Source organism: Centruroides sculpturatus, unplaced genomic scaffold, assembly GCF_000671375.1.
Source record: "Centruroides sculpturatus isolate CEXI.00-Female unplaced genomic scaffold, Cexi_2.0 scaffold2413, whole genome shotgun sequence".
Taxonomy (NCBI): Eukaryota; Metazoa; Arthropoda; class Arachnida; order Scorpiones; family Buthidae; genus Centruroides; species Centruroides sculpturatus.
In genome coordinates, this window is record NW_019386545.1 from 9,318 (window position 1) to 31,767 (window position 22,450).

At 30.0% G+C, this 22,450-nt stretch overlaps 1 protein-coding gene across 2 annotated transcripts; it reads left to right on the forward strand.

The window, feature by feature from the left end:
- The first annotated feature begins 2,371 nt into the window (after positions 1-2,371).
- Positions 2,372-22,047, forward strand: LOC111615269 (E3 ubiquitin-protein ligase RNF4-like). 2 transcript variants are annotated; one of them, XM_023356679.1, is made up of 5 exons: positions 2,372-2,480; positions 9,733-9,824; positions 17,284-17,474; positions 19,892-19,970; positions 20,894-22,047. In XM_023356679.1, exons 1-5 carry the CDS (start codon positions 2,411-2,413, stop codon positions 21,041-21,043), a joined length of 582 nt encoding a protein of 193 aa, XP_023212447.1. In that variant the 5' UTR covers positions 2,372-2,410; the 3' UTR covers positions 21,044-22,047. The 2 variants fall into 2 exon arrangements, with proteins under 2 accessions (XP_023212447.1, XP_023212448.1); XM_023356680.1 differs by lacking the exon at positions 20,894-22,047 and adding an exon at positions 20,669-20,857.
- Positions 22,048-22,450: the final 403 nt, after the last annotated feature.

Genomic DNA, 22,450 nt, shown 5'->3' on the forward strand with positions numbered 1-22,450 from the left:
ATACTTGGGGTGAGATGCCTAAAATGCCAGACAGTGAAAAAGTCGTCATTGCAAACACAGTATACAATTTTTTAAAATAAACTCCAAAGTTTTATTTGAAAAACATACTCCAGAATATGATATTTTCATTAGAGGGCTCCAAAACCCAAATTAGCGCTATAATTTCCTTCATAAGCAAAACGTTAGGCATCTTCCGCCGATTCACTACACACAACTTTATTTATTTCCCCCCAAACATATTTATGTAGCTAAAATTAGTTTTAACTAATGTTAAAAGTTAAAACTAGTTTTGTCTAAAATCAAAACATGTACAGCAGTAAATTAACTAGACAAAACTGGTTTGTCTAGTTAAAACTAGAATTTACTGCTAGTCAAAAATGAATTTGAGTTAAAATTAGTTTTAACAAAGACATCCAGTATAAACTAGTTTCAACTTGTTAAAACGCGTTCTAACTAAAAACGGGTTTTGACTGCAACATATATAATAATAAAGCTGATTAACTGAAACTTATTACTCCTATGTAAAATTTAATAAAAACAAAGTTTTTTTAACACGTTTGGAAGTGCTTCAATTTAAAATGAACAGAATAGGGAATAATATATTGTTCTAGTTTAAATTTAATTAACCCACTGTTACTCAGAGCCATCCTATAGTAACAGCATTACAAATCCAACCATGAGTAGCAGCACTGGGTTAAGTAGAGTTCTGGTTTCTATAATTCCAGATTGTTATATTACTACAATGATATATTCTTTTGTTTTTGATAATGAGTAGAAGCTTGACTGCTAATTTTGTCAAGCATCCATTCATAAACAATATATATTTTTTTAAACATATTTATTTTAAGCTCTAAATAAAGCATTTTGAAAATTACTTTATAAATTTTGAGAATGTTTGTTTTGTGTTTTAATCCTTCACTTAAGTAAAGATGTGTTTTATCAAGTTAGCATAAAATTTCTACAGGGTGTCTCAAAAATGTATCGACAAACTTTTAGGGGAGGTAGATAGCATCTAAAGGAATGAGAATTGCATAAGAACCCATAACCAGAAACGTCAATAGGCAGCACTGTTCATCCGTGCGAACTATCTGATCTTTCTGGAACCAGTTATACCAGCCTTACTTGAAGATGTTACTTCATATATGCATAAATACATAGAAGAAAACTGTCTCAGTCATTCTGTTCCATGACTATCCAGGTTAATAAGTCCATCTGTAGGAAAAGTGTGCTAGCATAAAACTTAGGAAATCCTGACATGAGGTTTGACTAATTGCTGTTTAGAATTTTGGCCAACTTTTTCATCATTTATTCAATATCTGGTTTGATTTTGCATTCTATATATTATCATAGATCAGCCCTTTATGATAAGTCTAAAATTATTCAGTTTGTTGGAGTTTCGGTATGTTTGGAGGTTGAAAGGGTTGTTGGAGATGAGTAGTGAAAGGACAACGGAAGGGAAGAACAAAAAGTGAGAGTTGAGAAGAAGAAAACTTTAATATCTTAACATGGGAGAGGACGTGTGGCTTATGGTTTTGTCTGAAGTATTTCAAAATTTAGAATGTTCAAAAAGAAAATAAAAATCTAACGAGTTTTTTTTTATTCTGAAGATGGACAAATTAGTTCAAAAGTGTTTAATCAAATGACTTAGGTATGTGTTTTATTTTTATTCTAATAAGCAGAAAAAATGAATATGATAAGAAAAAATTTGTTCATGAAAGAATCTTGTTCTTTGTTTTTTCTGAAAATATATTGAGCTGTATTTAGTGATACTATAAAATTTATCATCATACTTTGATTTTATCTTATTTTAATTCAGTAATTTTTATCAAATTTTCTATCAAAGTTTCAAAAACAAAAAGTTTATTTTTGAAACTTTGTTGTACTCTTACTCTACTGTATTTACTGGTATGTAAGGTACACTTTTTTCCCTGAAAAATACTGTGAATGTGAGGATGCATCTTATATGCCAGCAAATATACAGTACATTGTAATATTTATTTAGGAAATGCATAATTGCTGCAATGTTGTTGTTTGTACTTGAATATTTGTTTTTGTGTGTAAAATATATTTTATATATACCCAATTGTATGAAAATTACAGTATTTTATTTTTTAATAAAGTAGGTTAGAAATATATTAAAATTTTTTTTCAAAAAATACTCGTGATAAATGGAGTGCATTTTATATGCTAGCAAATATTGTATATATTATTGGAAAATGTTGAAATTCTTAAATAATTAATTGTAATTGTTTTAACATTTTCATTAAAAAGATGTATAATTTTTCTAATAATACATTATTTTTAATAAAATTTTTTCATTAAATTTCTTATTTGTTTTATTATATTTAAAAATATTTTACATTTAACAAAATTAATATAGGTGACAAGACGTAGTAGACGTAGAAGTAGAATGTCCGTTATTCAGCATACATCTATGATTTCACAGCCTATCACAGTAGATTTATGCTCACCACAAACAAGTAAGTATATCTTTTGCACTTTTTAAAAATACTTTTAAGATGGAAGTCTTGTTGGACAGATAAATCAAGTATTTTTGCTCTTGATAAACATAAATGTGAACATTTAATGAATATATAAATCTATTTAATAAATATTCATGTATAAATGGCAGAATATCAAAGTATATTAATTAAATCATCATATTTCCTTGATTCTGGGATGCACCATGAGTTTGAAATTGAATTTAAAGATTCTTTTTATATAGGAAAAATAAGTTACATTGAGTGACAGTTATGAAAACTATAGAAATGCCTTAAAATAGGCAATTCTGTAACTTTATTTTTATATTTTCCTGCATATACAATAACTATTTATTTTAACACTGCATAATAAGATGTGTCCGAAGTAAAGAGAGAGAATCAAATCTTGTCGTAGAATTTTAGAATGTCTGCACATTATTCTTGTTTCAACACATATGCATGTGAAAAAGTATTGTTTTGCAATATGTAGGAGGTGCAATCACAAGCTCCATCTCTATGAAAATGTACAGAGCTGAAAATGATAGTCTAGAAAAATGCATAATTTCACATTACAAATGTCATGAATGAAAAGCAATGGTTCATCGCTTTTTGGAAGGAGTTAGGTCAAGCATTTAACGCATCATTGAATGTTATAATAAGAATGGAATTGAGGGTTATAGTCTTCAAACTGCATATGCATGGACACTAAAGACAAAAAATAATGAAAACAAAGTAAAAGCTTTGATTTGTAAGTACCTGTCAATGTCCATAAGTGCTGTGGCCCAGAAATTGAATATCTCAAGGTCCACAATATCCTATATTAAAACAAAGAAGCTGGAGATCAAGGCACATATAAAAACCAAATGACCCTCTATGGTTGCAGTTTTAGACTTTTGGGACAAAGTTTGGATATTTCCATTGATAAACTTGGAACTTCGTTAAAACATGCAGTGACAACCATAATTAGTTAATGTCTCCTTGGCAGCCATTTTCATTTTCACACATGTTGATGTTTTTATGTGATTTCAATATGGAAATTAAAGAACTGAATTGAGGATGTACTAAATGTCTTTTTTCACATATCTAGTGTACAGAATGACAATTAATCCAAGTAATGTCATGTACTGTACATATTGAATAAATTAATCTTTGAGTGGTTTAAAAGCAAGAAATTTAATGAGCACAGATAATATTTTAGTATGTGATTGTATTCTTAATTATCTTTTATTTGATACTGTGTTTAATTAAATCAGTTAGTGACATCAAGTGTACTGTACTTCCCTTGTTCTATTAATCTTGCTCTGAATCTATCAGTTCTTTTTGGCAAATATATGATAAAAGTGAAACTAGTGATGTGATAAGTCTCTGGATACATCATCACTTTGTGATTTTATCTGGATGCGTGTTAATGATGTACATGATTCATCTCAAATGTCATATACAGGGTGAGTCAAAATTATGTGAACAATCTTGGGTGAGTCAAAATTATGTGAACAATCTTCGGTGAGTCAAAATTATGTGAACAATCTTGGGTGAGTCAAAATTTTGTGAACAATCTTAATTTTTAATTAAACATTATTAATGAAACATCTTAATTTTGTTTTGTTTTCTATTACGATCGGACAGTTGTTATGGCCTCTCCAATCTCTGGTGTTCTGGCATTAAATTGTACTGTTGAACATTGGTTTGAGTGCATTAATCGTGCTGGTGGTCAGATTGAGAATCTGTATAACACAAACTTTGAGTAAATGCTTTCTCTCAAATAGTGTTCACATAATTTTGACTAACCGTATATATTTGTGCAGTAACTCTTTGATTTCTTTTAGCACTGTAATTTTAATATATAAAATTAAGGAAGAAATTAGAGGAAAAAAGAAAGAAAAGGAACAGATATAATTATCAATTTACTCAGAAATGACTATGATTGATTAATCTTTTTTTAAAAATTGAAAATATTAAAAACAACTAGAAGTCTGTGCTTGTTTAACAAAGATAGACCTATGATGTATTATACAATAAAAAAATATAAATAAGAAATTATGGACTACGAACTATTTTGCAAGCTTTAAATCATTTTAAATGCTTTTAAAATCATCAAGAATTAATTAAAATATCAGAATTACTGTCTTTTATATATCTAGAACATTTGAAATAAAGTTGAAATAGATCCATAGTTTGAAAAAATTTTATCATCATTTTAAAGATCGATTTTTTTTTTTTTACATCGTGTTTAAAAATGATTTTATATTTTACTGAATGTTAAAATGTTATTGTCATTATAGTGGAAATTCTTCAATAGAAAAACAAGCAATTATTGTGACATCGTCACAATGCCGGGCTGCAATTTTAATCATATTTTTTAAAATTTATTTAGTTTAAAATATATGCACGCCACCTCAAATTAGTGCCTTGCCTCTGTACATAATACTTTTTCTGTTAGCAATAGTCATGCCATCATCAATAATTTCTTACAGGGGAAAATTTTTGAATTGAAATAACTTGTTCCAGTTTGCATTGGAAGTTCATGTACAGTTAATTGGGGACTCCTGCCCCTAAGCTTTCCATATCTGGTCTTGGCTTTCATCTATCTAACTCCATTCTTGAGAGTGAAAGACAGACAAACCGACAACAGTGGGAATTTTAGGTCTACAATTTTTTCAAATTGCAGCCCAAAAAGTTTTAACTCTGGTGGGTCCTACAAGGAAAAGTTAATTTTCTCAAATTTGATTTAAAAAATATTTTTCAAACTATACAAATATTTATAGATATGTATCATAAAAATTTTGATATATATCTACAAATATTTGTATATTTATTTATTAATATTTATATGAAATATAAATATTAAGTTTAAAAGAGAATGTTTAAATGTCAAATCTTCAAAACTTTTTACACTTGGAATGGAAAATTCCCAGAATCAACTCTTCTGGAGTTAGCAAGCTTTAGAGTAGAATTCAATTATTATTTTTTATATATATTTTAAACAGTATCATTGTTTTTAAATATTTAATTTAAATGATTTTAATATTATAAAAAATATATTAAAGATAAATATTACAAAAACAATTTTTATTCCTCAACATAATATGTTTCTTCTGACAATTCAGATTTTTACTAACACATTTGTGGACCACAGATTACCCAAATTATCTCGGGTAGCTTTTTCTGCTTTGTGGGCACTAAAGGGCCCCTTTTATCGAGCCCGTGTGTGTTTGACCAAACCTGCAATTGATCAACCATGTGGTGAGAGACAGGGACCAACATATCTGGGATGGTCCATCCCTGAAAAATTTACGGAGATTTTTTGTTTTTTACCTATTAGGCTTCAGTCCTGGCTCCCCAGAGCAGTAGGCTAACACTTTAACCATTCATCAGCCATCTGGCCATGCAACAAAAACTGATGCAAAAATCTTTTCAGCATTCAACATTAATTACATATCATATATTTATTAAATTTATACAACTTCTAGTTGTATTGATGTGATTTATTTTTGTCTTCTCTATTTATAAAAGTTTTATTTCAGTTACAAAAATTTTGAGCATATTGGTAGTCATGGGTGTCCACAGAAAACTTTCTGGAGGGGCAAAGCGTGGAGCATAAATACATTAATAAATTTTTATTTAATTATTTTTCTTTTGTTTTTTTACAAATAGATTATAATATACAATATTGCATCAATACAAGAAGACAGACAAAGTATCCTATGGTTGAGAGTGTAAGGTTACATATATCAATTTTGCAATTCTAATTTCAGGAAAGTTTTATTTGAACCCAGGAGGAGCAAGTGTCCTGTTTGCTTCCCTCTGTGGACACCCAAGTTGGTAGCTTTAATTAATCATAGTTTTAGAAAGCTACTGTGAGAGACAAGAAGTGTTTCCTGCTAGATTTAAATAGTTTTGCATATGATGTAACTAAAATAGAAATAATTTTATTTGATTGAAATAAATCAAATGATCATTATCAGACTATATTATTGCTAATTATCAATTGATTAATATTGAAGTATGGCATAAATAATTCTTACCATCTTGTATAATTATAAATAATTAGAATTTTGAATTTAATTTTATAAATTTTAGAATAAAAGATCATCTTATAACTTCTAAATACTTTACCTATACTGTTTATGAGTTCCATATTACCAGGTATGCTGCCTGGATCTTGGTCAGATCTTTGTTTCCAAGTACAGTATATTAATTTAGATTTATTACAAACATACTAATTATTATGTTTTAATTTGTGATAATATGGTCTGAAAATAATACTGTGATTTATTTATACATATGTTTTGGCAAGAATAATTGGGCTACAATTTGTTTCCTTATTTGTTTTCAAACTTTTTGCAATGTAATCTGTAATTTAACACCTATTATTTTTTTACTTACTTTTTAATGCATCCAAATGGAAAATAAATAAATGACATAATCTGAGCAGAATCATGTTATTACAGCACAATCTAATAAATCTTGCCCATAAAAGGCAACTGAGTTGATTTAGTCCTATCATTAGAATGCAACTTATCCACCTACTATTGGTATAAATTTCAGAATATATAGCTCTAGGAGATGTGGAAGTTAATTGAATTTAAAGAATACAAAGATTGAATTGATATGGAGAATACTGGTATCTAATTGACTATATTAAAGACAGTCATTTGGATAAATAACCTTGAATATATCACTCATCAATAAATTATATATATATATATTTAATGTATTCATATCTCTTCCATCCAAAGCTAACAAATGAGAAAATATATACAGTAAAAATTTCATTAATTTGGTATCTGATAATGTGGAATGTTCTCTACACCCTCTAAAAGTAGCTGATTATCCAGAATTGTTTGATAAATAATCTAACATGCTAGTACAGTGGGTGATCGGTTAATGAACACTTTCACGAAAGATTTTTATGTTCGGACAACGAACACTGCACAGAACAAACACAAGAAGAAGCGACGTAAAATAATGAATACCGATTGGTCTTCCCTTGTCTTCGGGCAACAATTCAAAACTTTTCGGAGTGTGGGAGACGTCGACATCGACGCTCAATCCGGTGTATACCAATCGGATAGTATTCCTCCGAACTTTGAAACTCTTCCTTGTAATTCCAACCTTTTATTTTTATGACAAAACAATTCTTTTATGTATTCGCGAGACTGTCGGGTAGGCACTCGTTAAGTTTTGCGTCTGTTTTTCTTTTCGAAAGGTGAGAGTATAATAGCAAAGGTAGAGAGTGGGCAGAAGATGCCTAATGTTGCTGGGCAGTATGGCATGAACAGGTCTACAGTAGGCCACAGTTTAATCTTATTTAAGAAAAATGCTGTATAATCAAGAAGACTCAAGCAGCTTAAAGGAGTAACAAAAACCACATCTGAGAAATAAAGAACATCGAAGAGTTCATAATGGAACCTGAAACGGATCTGACGACAGAAGAATGCCAAGAACTCTTGAATGAAGAACACCGAGAAAATCAGCGAGATATGTTTTCTTCTGAAAAAGAGGATTAATGCCGATATCTGTTATTAAAGATCCTTTGAAGAAGTGTGAGGATGTCAGAACAACGGTCTTAGAATAGCATCCAAACCAGGTTGAGGCTTGGGGATTTCTACAATTGTAATGCTATTAATTACTTCAAAAAATCTTGAAGGAGAGAGAAAAGCAATCGACATTAGACAGATTCTTTACTCCTTTCAAACAGAAAAAACATGACTAAAAAAATGCAAGACTGTGTATGTATGTATTTTTATTATTACATGTAAATAAATGTACTAAGAAAGTATATATTTTTTATTTTTGAGGGTCTCCAGAATGAATTAATTAAATTCCCACTAAAACATATGGTAAATCGATAATCGGTTAATGAACAATTTGGATAGTGAACAAAGTCTTGGAACGGATTACCGATCACCCACTGTATTTTGTAAATTTGTATTTGTTTGGACACATGATGTTCTGAAGACTGAATAAAAATTGAGGTGAAGTTGGGGTGTGTTGTTCACATTACTACATGTCAACAGGATGACTATGGGACCAAAAGCAATGTGATATACAGAAAAAGGGCTCATTTTGTTTTAGATCTTGTTTGTGTTGGGTTGGATATTTTACTAGTATTTTTCTGTGCCTAATATTTGTTTACACCACATTTATTGAACAGATTGGTGTAAATATCTTTCAGGACTGAACTTGAAAGCATCATCTGATGTTTACAGGATTCAACAAGAATTCAATCCTTGCTCATCTGCAGAACAACATTTACAAAATGAGCTTCCTTTTGCAGCAATGTCAGTTGTTTAAAAGTTGATGTTCAGTCACTTATGAGTCATTTTGAAGTCACTCACAAGTAGAGTTGACAGGTTGATCCAACTCCTAGGCAACATGTCTCATCTCTAAACTGAACTTCTACCATCAATAACTATCAGTGTTGACCATCATCTTCGGCTCAATATCAATGTCATCATCTGAGCAGCACTGACTTCCTTGCTTATAGAGCTTCCTGTCTTTCATTATGAAAAACTATTCCAAGTGCCATCTGATGCCTTTCTCAGAAACAAAACACTGTTCATTTAAGAAATTGTAGAGAGCAAAACAAGTGGTAATCAGAGAAAACAATATCTGACAAATATGGAAGATTTGGTAAGACTTTCCAGCCTAGTTCCAACTATATTTGTTGTGTTTACAAAGATGAGTGAAGTCTGGTGCTGTCATGATGGAAGACAAATTTCAGGATGTTATACTCAATTTCACACATTTTCCTTTCATGCTTTTGCTAACTTCATTGTCTTCCCTTTGCATGATCAAATTATATATACTGTATTGTGTAAAATGATGATTAAAGATTGTAGTCTTGTAACCACATTACAATGTAAAGATTGTAGATCAAAATGACTTATACATTATTGAATAAAGTTATTATTTTCTCTGAAAAAACATGTTTTTCATTTAATATTAAAAGGTGCATGGACTTATTGGCCAATCCTGTAGTTTCAAATCTAATCCTTGTGTTTTTTTCTACTTATAGGTTGTGGTATTATTTATTATTTCATTCAATTACTGTCTAGACGATTACAGATTAGTTATGTGTATAATAGGCAAATTTAATTTAATTTGTAAGCAGATTTTAGATGATTAGATTAAATTTTTAAAAAAGTTTAATGAGGCCAAATATATTTATAATAAATTTGATATAACATTAGATTGAAATTATTTATTATATTTATCAATTGTTTTTAACTGAATGTCTGATTTCTAGATATTCCATCTTGTATTGATTTAACAAACGAACAAGATGATTCCGAGATTGTGGATTTAACATCGGCATCACCTCACGATACTTCAGTTGTGGTAAATTATTGCTGATTTGTATTTAATTTTTATGAATTATAGTAATGAATAATTGCTGGAAATTTGATTCAATGGAAAGTATTTCTTCTAATTGATTAAATGTGATGAATAAATAATAACTTCAAATGGCCCCCCCCCTCTCTCTCTCTCTCTCTGCAGAAAAAGCTTTTCTCATTTTTGTCTTAGGCAAATTAATTTCAAAATTATTTATGTTTATACATCTGTAACACCACATGAACTGTTAGAAGTTAATGATTGTTCTAAGAATAATGTGAATTTGAATGCAGTTGCTATTGAAAACATGTTCCATCATTGAAAATGTCATTTTAACTTTTCTCATTTGATAAAATTGTAATGCTTTACAAATATTTAATGATGAGTAAAAACTATTGTATTTTTTTTATGATTTGATAAATCCTTAACACAGTTTATTGCATTTTGTAGTGTACTTTTAGTTAATTGTAAGCTAGGTGATAACATTAGATTGACTCTCTTGAATGTACGTGAATCAAAACTCAAACATTATTGTATCTTGAATTGACAAAATTCACTCAACAATATTGTCTATGGTAAATGATATTTTCCATAAGTCAAATGTGCCAATTTTACCACACTATATTTGCCCAAATTCAAAAATTCTAGTCAGCCTGTTTCAGCATGAAATTGAATCACAAATCACACTTTGGGAAAACAGCAAAATGTTGACGTACCTTACAATGGGAGACCTGTGGGAGACTATACACCTAGAAAGCATATACTTTTTGAATCAAACTAATCTAAGATTACTCTTGTCATTTAAATCGTGTATACAAACAAACTATAGCAATCTGATCGATCTCTATTCGCATATAGCAGTGCCATTTAGGATTAACTGGATCATGATCAAACTAATCTGAGTGGATGGTAGAATTGTTTGGATCAGATAAAAAGATTAAATATGGTGACCACCATGGTTAAAGTCAAGCTTATAGTTGACGGCAAAGAAAAATGTTTAACTATCGATGATGAAATGTACTGTACTTAAAACTTATAAATGGTAAGTAAAAAACATCATTATTAAAATACTTTTAAATATCACTTATGGTAGCTGTTATTATGTTTTATGAATGTATGTCTCTTTAATCTGAATGACTATTAAGTTCGGTAGATTATCATTACAGCTTTCAGGTTAGATGCTTCTTTTGAAGTGTTTTCTCATATGAGAAAACAATAAAAGAAGTGTCTGACCTGAAAGCTGTAATGATAATCTACCGAACTTAATAGTCATTCGGATTAAAGAGACGTACATTCATAGAATTATTAAAATATCCAATAACCTGAGATGAAAAAATAAGTAGAGAGAATTTTGCTTGATTGTACGGCAAGAATGCATGGTGTGCACTCTCTCATTTTGCTGTTATGTGAACGATTTCATTCACAGAGTAAATATAATTCAATCCTACTTGTATACTTTCTGACAACTGTTTTAGTTGGCAGAAAGCATACAAGACAGAAGTGACTGAAGCATCTGTATCACGTGACAAAGACTGATCCAATCTGTAAGATCAATCGGATCAGTCTTTGTTTAAGATCAATCCATCTTAAACAAAAAGTATATGCTTCCCTAGCGATTTCATGACATTACGTGGCAAGCTTGGGCAGAAGAGTAAGAAGTGACATTGAGAACCAAAAGCAGTTTTTTGCAATGTCGCCCAGTGTTTCCAGATTGGGGATTTTTAATTGACTGAGAAAAGTTGGGTAATTTTTTGGGATGACTTTTTTCACTTTGATCTCTTTTTCAGTAGACTAAAACAAAAATGATAGAACCTGTGAAACACTGTTTAACACGTTCACGGCATCAGTAGATAAACATCTAGGCAGCTGCCGGGCGTTACAAGTCATGGGTGACTCGTAGTCTATTCCAATAAAGGACGGCATGAGTCACCCATGCTTGTACCACCAAATTAATATATCCCATTGCACCCAATAAAATAGCATCGACATATCAAGCATGATGTCTGTAGAATTATGCCATCAAAACACATGCGCCACCCCACGGAAAAACAAGCAACTATGTCTGTAGCCCCAACTAGACATGTCCATACGAGTCACATATGCCTCGTAAAGTCGTGAACGTGTTAAATATTGTGATCAAATGTGTTATTCAGAATTATTCATTTAAAAATTATTCAAAAATGATTCTTATTGCTAATAAGGGGAGGGCCAGACATTCAGGTTGAGACACATAGCCTTAAACACAAACAGCTTCTAGTCCAAGTAATAGGATCTACTTCTCAATCATTTCCAAAAATTTGGCCTCTGAAAATTTAGTGTTTAGTTAATAAATCTTTGAAAGTTTCACATATCTTGCAGCTATAGGTGAGTGGATAAGATGCTAGTTTCTTCATGTGTAACATTATTGTTTTATTATTTTACTGCATCATTAGCATTATTATTACTATTCTTATTCCTGTCATTTAAAGCTTATAAAACAAGAGATTAAAAATTGTGACGTCATTTCCTGTTTAATGAAAACAAGCCTCTGTAACTCTTTAACGTTGTTAAATAAGACTTTTATTTCTTCACATTTATTTTCACATATTTTACATACTATGTTCTCACAAGCGAATAAGCTTAGGACATTACTGCACATAAACAAAAAGACAAGTGATACGAGAAATTATTTACATTGTGATGATGTCACAATGCCAGGCTGCAATTTTTAATCATATTATTAATTTATTTAATTTAAAATATATGCTCTCCACCTCAAATTAGTAGTGGCTTGCCTCTGTACATTGTACTTTCCCTTTAACAATTGAGTCATGCTGGTCATCTATTAACTGCTTTCAGGAGAAATGATTTTAATTGAAATAATGTAATTTCTGGTTTGGATTGGAAGTCCCTATATCATTAATCAGGGCCTCATGCCCCTAAGGTTTCCACATCTGGTCTTGTATTTTATCTATCTAACTTCATTCTCAAGATTAAGAAAAGGTGGACAGACGGATGGATGGCAGTGGGAATTTATAGCTTTACAATTTTTTCAAATTGCAGCCCAATGAAAATAGGGTAGCATAGTAGCATTTTATTTTTTAAACATTAATATTATGTCACTACACTACAATATCTGATCGTAAACATGATGAAAATTTTATTTAACAACATAAGAGTTAAATCTACAGAGGCTTGTTTTCATTAAATGGAAAATGACATCATAATTTTTAATCTCTTGTTTATAAGCTTAAATAACAGGAATAAGAGTAGTGATAATAATGCTAATGATGCAGTAAAATAATAAAACCAATATTGTTACACATAAAAAAAACTAAACTAAACCGCTGAAGGTTCAAACCTATATCGTCTAACTCCAGTGCCTAGTGTTTTATCCACTCTGCTATAGCTGCAAGAGACATGAAACTTTCATAGGTAAAATTTTTGGAAATGCTTGAAAAATGAGTCCTATTATTTGGACAAGAAACTGCTTGTGTTTAAGGCTGTGCTTACCAAGTTTTGTTTGAATTGGAGACCTGAACATCTGGACCTCTCCTTGTAAGTGACAGCTTAACATGTTACTTTTGCTTTCCAGAGGACAAATTGATAAGGCTATCAGCACCTGCATTAATTTGAAAGTAAAACTGTTGGGGATAAATAATTTGAAGTGGCAAAAAAATTTAAAAACTGGTAAAATGGTGGCGATATTTTTAAATTTTTCAGAGCAACCCCTGTGTATATGAAGATTAATTAACACTCTTGATCCTCAATATAACAGATTAACAAAGGAGAAGCAATAGTTTGATAATGTTGATTTTTCCACAATTCTAGGATTCTTCCAGTAGCTGTCTTGTAACATGCAGATTTGATCTGTTATTTCCAAAATTTATTATACAGTATCATTGCAGAGAAATTGGACTTTACACTTATATTTAATTGGACTACCTTTGGCTTTGATTATAGCCCAGATCTATCATGGCATAGATTCAATGAGTCAAATTCATTAGTACTGTACATCATCATGTTGAATTACCCATTCAAAGTGGAACTGTTCTATTTGCTGTCTCTGGAGGTCAAATGAGAAGTATGAAGTCAACATTGCATTCTCAAACCAATTCATTACATTATGAGCAATATTATCCTGAAATAGTACTGCAGAGCCATCAGGGTGAAAATAGTAGATTGAAAGAAATATGTGGGTCATCCAGCACTATAATGTAGTTCTGTGACTTTTTTCTGAACAGTGGACTTAAACCACACCAACAAAATGTACTCCAGACCATTATAAATTCTCCAGAGCTTGTATCATTCACAAACTGGATCAAGTGCTTTATGGGGTTCTCTGTGCATACATTAGCAACTATCACAGCAAAATCTTGTGACTCTTGATCTACAATAGTAGCCTGGAAATTACAACCTTTATTATACATATGTGTGGTTGCCAACTTTTAGGGGAATCTATTAACTCCATGTCAGGAATGGTGTAAGGTCTTTTCCATATGTGGATGCTGGTCATGAAGACAGAGATGACATATGCCTTTACAATCAACCCATTTATTAAAACAAAAAGATAGTTACAGAATTTACAGAAAGATTACATTGGGTGATGGTTTAAATAGTCCTTAGGTAGTCCAAGCAGATGCCGTCTAGTTTAAGGATCTTTTCTGGGGGATGGTGAAGATAGACGATGACAGCACTGAGGAAGTATCATAGTGATGTTGGGCAGGCGGTTTGCTCAACTTCCAAGTTGACTGTTGGAGAGGATGATGAAGCAGGAGGGGAAACTTAGCAGTTTTGATTTTGCTTAGACAAACACAGTGACACAAGGTCTAGGTAGCTTCATGTCTGACGTTGAAAGTTGGGGTTTTTATAGTTTTTTTCTCTTCCAATCTCCCTTTCAGATTGGTCCAACTTCCCTTGTCTTGCTTTCCAATTGGTCTCTCCCCTGTCTCCAGGTGAAAACCAAGATTGGTTCAGGTTGTAAGAAAGGTCACTTTGGAGAGTCTACCCAACACCATCTTTCGACTCTAACTGGAAGATGTTGATGGAACTGTGAAACCTGTGCTCATATTTAACTCGATATTTTCTTTCTCCTGACACCTTAGAATTCTAACAATCTAACACAATGTCCTCTGGCTGCCAATTCCTTTCACCCATTTTACTTTACTTTGATCTATTGTTTATGAGCACCATTGTCAAAGTTCTCTCTCTCCAGTTCGACTCCATTATGTTTCTTAACACGTGTAGGAGTTGCATCCGAGACACACTTGTTTACTACTGCATTTGTTTTTATAACAGAACATTTCTCTTACATAAATTTTGTTTTAGTTTTCCTTTTTTCTTTAGAAATTAACCAGCTAACGTAAGCACTCTGCTATTGACTGCCTGTAACAGTGTCTGGTCCTCATTGTAAATCTCATCTTCTAATTTTATAAGAGTGTTTACCAACGAATAATTTCATCTTGTACTTCTGATGGCTGATTATAAAATTAGAAGATGAGATTTACAATGAGGACCAGACACTGTTAAAGGCAGTCAATAGCAGAGTGCTTACGTTAGCTGGTTCGGTAGAAAGGAATTTAAAGCATAAATATATTAAAAAGCTTTAGAAATTTTAAAATTTTACACATTTAATACAAATTTCGGATTGCAGCTGGAACCTCACACATACCCAAGATAATTTAATAGATATTCAAAGTGGCATATCTAAACTGATTGCAATTTGCAATGGTGATATGTTGTACAGAGAAGAAACTAAGAACCAAAACAATACAATTTATTACACATAATGCTACACTAAACTTAGTGTTTAGATTTTTAATTTCAGTTGTGTGTAATTCTGATTCCATTATTGTGTATATATTATTAATTTTTTGGGATTTTAGAAAGTTTTTTTAAGGTTTAAGTTTAATTTTGATCATAAAAACATTAAATTAATTATGAATAGTTTCATAATTAATTTAATGTTTTTATGATCAAAATTAAAACTTTTAAATCCAAATTTAGGTTTTCAAAGATTCCCAGAAGATCAAAGTTTTTAAAGCTATATAATGAAACTTCAATTTATTATATAGCTTTAAAAACTTTGATCTTCTGGGAATCTTTGAAAACCTAAATTTGGATTTAAAAATCTTCTGTGTAAAAAAAAAACATTGTTAGAAGGATAGTGGTAACTTTATAAAGCTATCTGTATGGAGCTTAAAACTGTGTATGAGAGATGTTATAAGAAGAGATATGTTAAGGAATTGATGACTGAAGAGAGTGCTTTATAATTAGAATTTTATCAGGTATATCTTTTTAAATGTCACATTAATTTGTCTCAATGCAACAATTTTACTCAATTAAACTCAGTCTTGAATTTTCAATGAACAGATGTCACTCTTGATTCATTCATGTTGCATTAAATTCATTGCTATTAATTGTCACCTAAATGTGTTCAACAGTAGCATATGTCTAGGTTATGCCATGTCTATTCAAGCGAGATATAAAACATTAGGAGTGACTGATAGAGGATATAATAATACAAAAGGTAAAATGAGTTTGGTCTGACCTTTTTGTCAATGCACCATAATATGGCCTTTAAAATCAAGAGAGAATAGTATACAGGCATGCAACAGGTTACCGACCATCTCACAATAAAACAAACCACAGATACAACTGTCATATGTTTCGACCCCTACCATGATCCGACTTAGCTGTCCTCACCGATACAATGCTTTGTCTATTCCAAGTGTTGCCACCTGTCCAGTTTTTGCATTGTATATCTGGACAAAGACCAAAAATGTCTAGTTTTAAGAAAATTGGCAAATCATTAATAATTAATTATTTTTTAATGAGATAGCTGATTTTATAACCAATGAACAGAAACAATCTGATTATAATTTAATTAGCAAGTCATTTCTAATAATATTCTAGAGTGGGGATCTGGATACTGAGGACAGCCTTTATATAGGGAGCAGGTTTTTTAAACAAATTCCACTTTAAGCTCATCTGTTCTGTCTTTGAAGCAAATCCTTGAGCAAGAGAAAATATTTTCTGGTACTCTGGTATCTCTAAGTTTTCAAATTGAGGGCCGCCACACATTTGGTATCAAATGTGACTTTGATGTCTAGAAATATTAATAGAGACATCAATCTCTTTTTCCTTCCTTGCTGTAGAATATCACACAATTTAACAAACATCCTCTATGGAATGCTTGGGCATGAAGCTACATTGGTCATTGCTAAAAACTTTCCGTGAGGTGAAATTTTCTGTAAATAATAAAAATAAAATGTATGGGAAATGACAATTCACAATACAACTACTATTTGATGGAACACATTATGTATTGTACATAACCTCAGGTAATGCCTGTATTACATTATTAAAAAGTTTTTTTATTTATAAGTTTTAATTGTTTAAATAAGCTAATGATGCTTTGTTTTTTTATTACATTTAGTAATAAACTAAATTTTCAAATTTAATTAAAAATCTGAGTTTTATTCAGTGTCTAGGTCAGTCTTCACATTCAGTAGATACAGTTGCAAGGTTACTAGAAAGAAGAGCTAAAAGAGCTCATCAGCACGATCATTGTTACAGAGTTACAACACAGCATATAGATGTCGATAGAGAAGATAATCAATCAAACATGTCTAAAGATGTTTTTCCTATATACGATTCTTGTGTTAAAAATTGGGAGTAAGTAAAGATTTGTATATATTCACTTAAAACATTTAAATAATTAAATTGTATTTTAAATTAATATTCTGGAAAATTATCTTAGCTGTATTTATTAAAAATTACATAAAATAATTTATTATATAGATGTTTTGTACAGTAGGAAGATTAAATTCATTGCTTTTAGTTTGTACCTTGTTGTGGATTATATAATTTTGTTATTATTTGGTAATAGACAGTAAAATATTTAAATTTGGAATTAAGTTAGTGATAGTATAGTACATAACAAAAATAGATGAAAGAATAACATGTCTTTCAGTTTACATTGGAAGCTTGTATATAATTAATCAGGCTCTCCTGCCTCTGTGTTTCATATCTGGTTTCGTCTTTCATCTAACTCTGTTCTCAAGATTAAGGAAAGGCAGATGGACGGACAGTTGAAAGTGGAAATTTATAGGTGACAATTTTTTAAAATTGCAGCCCAATGAGAGAGCGTAATGCTAGATCAAACAGATAGATACAGATGATAGCTAGATACAGCTTTTGAGAAAAATATTAAACTCAATGAAAAAGTTTGGTGGAAATCACAGCAATCATGGAAAATGTGGAATTTTTATGGATTTGGAGAATAGAGAGAATTTCATGGAATATTCATAAAAATTGCCACTCTGTTAATGTTACATTCTTTTATCCAAAATAATTAATTGATGCAGTGGGTGTGCAAATGTTCGTGTGTAATGCAAGGGAATTGTTTGAGACATCTAATTTCATTGAATTAACATGTTCATTTGGAAATGAGTTTTATCAGAAACTGAACTTTTTAGATGGTCATTGGCTCTGTGTTCGGTACTTATCAGAGTTGAAAAAATAATTCCTGGCTTACAGGGTTATATACCATGTATTTTTGATGGTGTGTGCTGTTATAGCTTAGCGCACACACACTAATATGCAAATGCAATTGAGATCAAATAGAAAAAAAATTAAGATTATATATTTTCATCTGTCAGTTTTTACATTTCTGGTTAGATCTTTAATTAATTATGTAATTTTTTTAATTAACTAATAAATACATTTTATCATACAGGTTACATTTCTGGTTACATTTCTGTACTTTCTGTTGATTGTCTGGGAGATGGTGTTTTGTTATTTTTTTTCTTGCAGGTGGTCAACTGTCTTGCTATTGACACTTACCGTTAAGGCCTAGTCCACACTACCAAGCCATTTACAGGCCTGTCAAATATTTATCAGTTGTGCCCAATGTACTAGATCAAGACTTGTGTCTTACTTTTAGTGTAAATATATTGTTGGGCATAACTGATAAATATTCGACCAGATTGATAGCAGTAAGGTTAGGGCTGTGCCAAACCAAAATTTTTATCAACATTAAAACCTTTAGTCATTTTTGAAGATTAAAACTAGTTTGCTACAAGTTTATAGTGTTTGACAATATTCAAAATTCTTTGGCATTGTCATAATTTTCTTTTTCATTCCTTGATTACTTTAACTTTTTAAACTAAAGATAAAATTGGGTACAATTCTTGCTTAGACATTGTAAAAACAGGCAAACAGCTCTGCCATATCAAGATACAAATGCCCCTAAAATTAAAAAACGTATGACAATTTCATTCACATCCCAAGAGTATACAGAATGTGTATTTTAGAGAATCCTGGAAACATGTACAGTACCGGTACATTCTATAAATCAGATTTGATAATATTATACTTTCATTTTAAGTTTTATTTTTGGAATATGAGAAGCTTCTAAAACAATGTGTCAAAAATCCAAATACAGTAGATGCTAAAAACAAAAAAATTCAAATTAATTGTATTTTAGTTTTGTATTTAAATTACTGTTAACAAATTTTGAAGGAAATTTTAGAAGATTTAAACTATTTAATCATTTAAATTAGTTCAAATTTAAATAATTGGATTTGATTATTTTTCATCACTTTCTTATAAGACACCTGAAACAAGTTGCAAAGATTTTTTTGCTTCATTAAATATCAAGTAAAATTTGTTAGATTTGAAAACATTGTACATTCTTGAAATTCCAAACAGAAAATTTGGTGTATGATGACAAAATCTAAATATATTAGTTGTTAATAGATTTAAAATTTGTTTTTAACTCAGTGTTTTTCAAAATTTACCAAAACATCTTGAAATTTTTGAGTGCTCAATTACGTTAAACAAATTATCAGTTGAATCTGAAGCCTAAAATTCTTAAAAATGAAAGCAGCAAACAGAAAGGTACTTAAATGTGATTATTGAATTATCTAAAACAATATGTCAAAAATTTCTCCCCAACTTATTTGTCTATAATTCTATAATTTGTTATAAACAAGAAGTGTAGATCTTTAATTAATTATGTAATTTTTTTAATTAACTAATAAATACATTTTATCATACAGGTAATTGATTCTATTATTAATATTTTATAGTGAAAAAATGAAAAATACTGTAGAAGATCCTGCATTGAAAAAGATAATTTGCCCAATATGCTTTGATGATATATCAAGTGTAAGTAAATTTGTAAATTATTTGTAAAATTGGAAGAGCTGAGTCAGTTATATTAGTAGAGAAAAGTGCATCTATTATTTAATTTTAATTAATAATAATCTTTGTTTCTACAATGTAATCTGATAAATCAAACAGTTAAGTAATCAACATGATATATCTTTTTGGTTCCATTTCAATATATGTATGTAGTGCTTAACAATGTTACACTTACCATATTTCCATGCATGCTCTTACATGTGAAAATAACTTGTTTTTGCAGTTTTTAAACACATGTCCTGCTTCACTTATAAGAGCATATCTTGCATATAAGAGCATACTGTTATATGTGCCAGGTTATTTTGGCATTCCACTGTTATGTCAATGTAAATATAATGATACAATAACTATTCAATGATACCTATTTATTAATAGTAACCATTATTAAACATAAAAAACTAAAATTAAAAAAAATTCTTTCAATACTGTAAAATTATCTTAACAACAATGATTTTTTTATTTATTTGTGGAATATAGTGCAGATTTTCTCCCATTTGTAATAGCTTACTCTTATACTTGGATATAAAAACTTTTTATTATACGTGTAATTATCATTTTGTGGGAAAAATGTATATAATAATTAATATGTTGAATTGTGTTAGATAGTTTATGAAAATTTGACATAATCAATCTATAAAGTTATCAATAAATTTTCTTTAAAGTGAAGAAAAGAATGTTGAACAAGAACAGAATTTTAAAAACCTCTTTCAGTTTATGGAATTTCTTGGCAGTAAAGGCTTGTTCTGCTATTTTTGTTGTTTCAATATCTTAAATGAAACATATTAGAAAATATATTTCATTGTACAATTTTGAAATTTTTTGGTACTTTTGCTGCCTGTTTTCTGTTATTTATACAATTTTAAATTTATTTTCTGTTTGGTAATTAGATTCAGAAGAACGACAGACATCTAGTATCGACAGTCTGTGGTCATATTTTCTGCAATTCTTGTCTACAAGAGGCGATTCGAACTCATCACTGTTGTCCAAATTGCCGTAAAAGATTAACAATGAAACAGTTTCATCCTATATTTATCTGAGAACGTATGTACAATAGATTATGACAGTGAATTGAAAATTGATATATAATTCATCCGTTTTATATTTTACGACATATAATCTATTATCTAAGCTCATTAATCGAATGTCATTTAAAAATAAATGTGTAAGACTCAACAATATTTAACAGTTTATTATCGAAGAAGTGAGTTACATTCCATTATATAGAAAGACTGAGTTAAATATACAACAAATTAAAATTATAAAATAAATTTTTTATTTCTCTTGTGTTTCATTGCTATTGTATAATTTTATTATTTCACTAGATTTACATGAATGTATTCTAGAATGGCTTCGCTGCCAAAATATACAATTTACATTTTAAGAATTGCTTGACATATTTTAGTGGCACAATAAATTTGAAAATGGTTTGGTTGCAAAATTTTTTCATGTCAAGATGAATAAAATAAATAAATATTCTAAAATTCTGGGTATGTATAGTTAAATTGATGTCTTAAAAGTCCACTATGCAACATTTTACAATGTGAGAAATGTGTATTTGCAGCTTATATTGTGGCGTAGTTAATCCGATTATAAGTTCACCTCTTTGATACTGAGCAAAATCGATCATTCTAGTTTATTAAACTATTTCTGTATGTAGAATAGTACTTATCATTTGTATATTTATAATATGATACTGTGTCAATAAGTTGACATTTTATCTATTTATTCACTATTGATTTAAGAGGAAGAAGAAAAGATATATATGTTAATTGCAGTGTTTTGTTTTTAAATTTTGTATAAATGTTTGACTTAAATCATTGCCTTTATCATAAATAGAAAATGTATGTAATTATTCATGAAAAAGTCATGTTAATAAAAGTTTGAAATAAAATTATTAATATCGTAGTTTCAATATTGTTCAGAAACTGGATATTATAATTTATTTTTGAAAAATAACAGCAACAAGACTTTTAAAGCCATCACTAATTCAATAGAAGAATCAGTTTCAGTCTACACAACTGCTGCCTAGAGATAAGAAAGAAAAACAGTAGGTTTAATAGCATAAAAACTAAAAATTTGCCATGATAGTTGCATACTATTTTTATTTTAGTGGTATTTCAAATTGAAATAGGATAAATTAAAATAAATGAATTTAAGATACACCCGAATCAATCAGTTTCTTTGTGCTAGAAATGTTAAAATAAAAAAGCTATTAGAATAAGGGTGCCACCTGATGCGGCTGCCTCTCTATATTATGGCATGGACAGCCCTGGCTTAACCTTGGATGTACGAGGCATTCCATGACAATGTACAGTACATTCGTCATCATCTGCAAAAATACAAGACCCTTCTGTATTGAAAATGAAAGAAAGTAGAAGATCCATTTATTAATAAATAATTATAATTTCTTCACATGTGCCTAGCATATGTTTCTCATTTCTGTG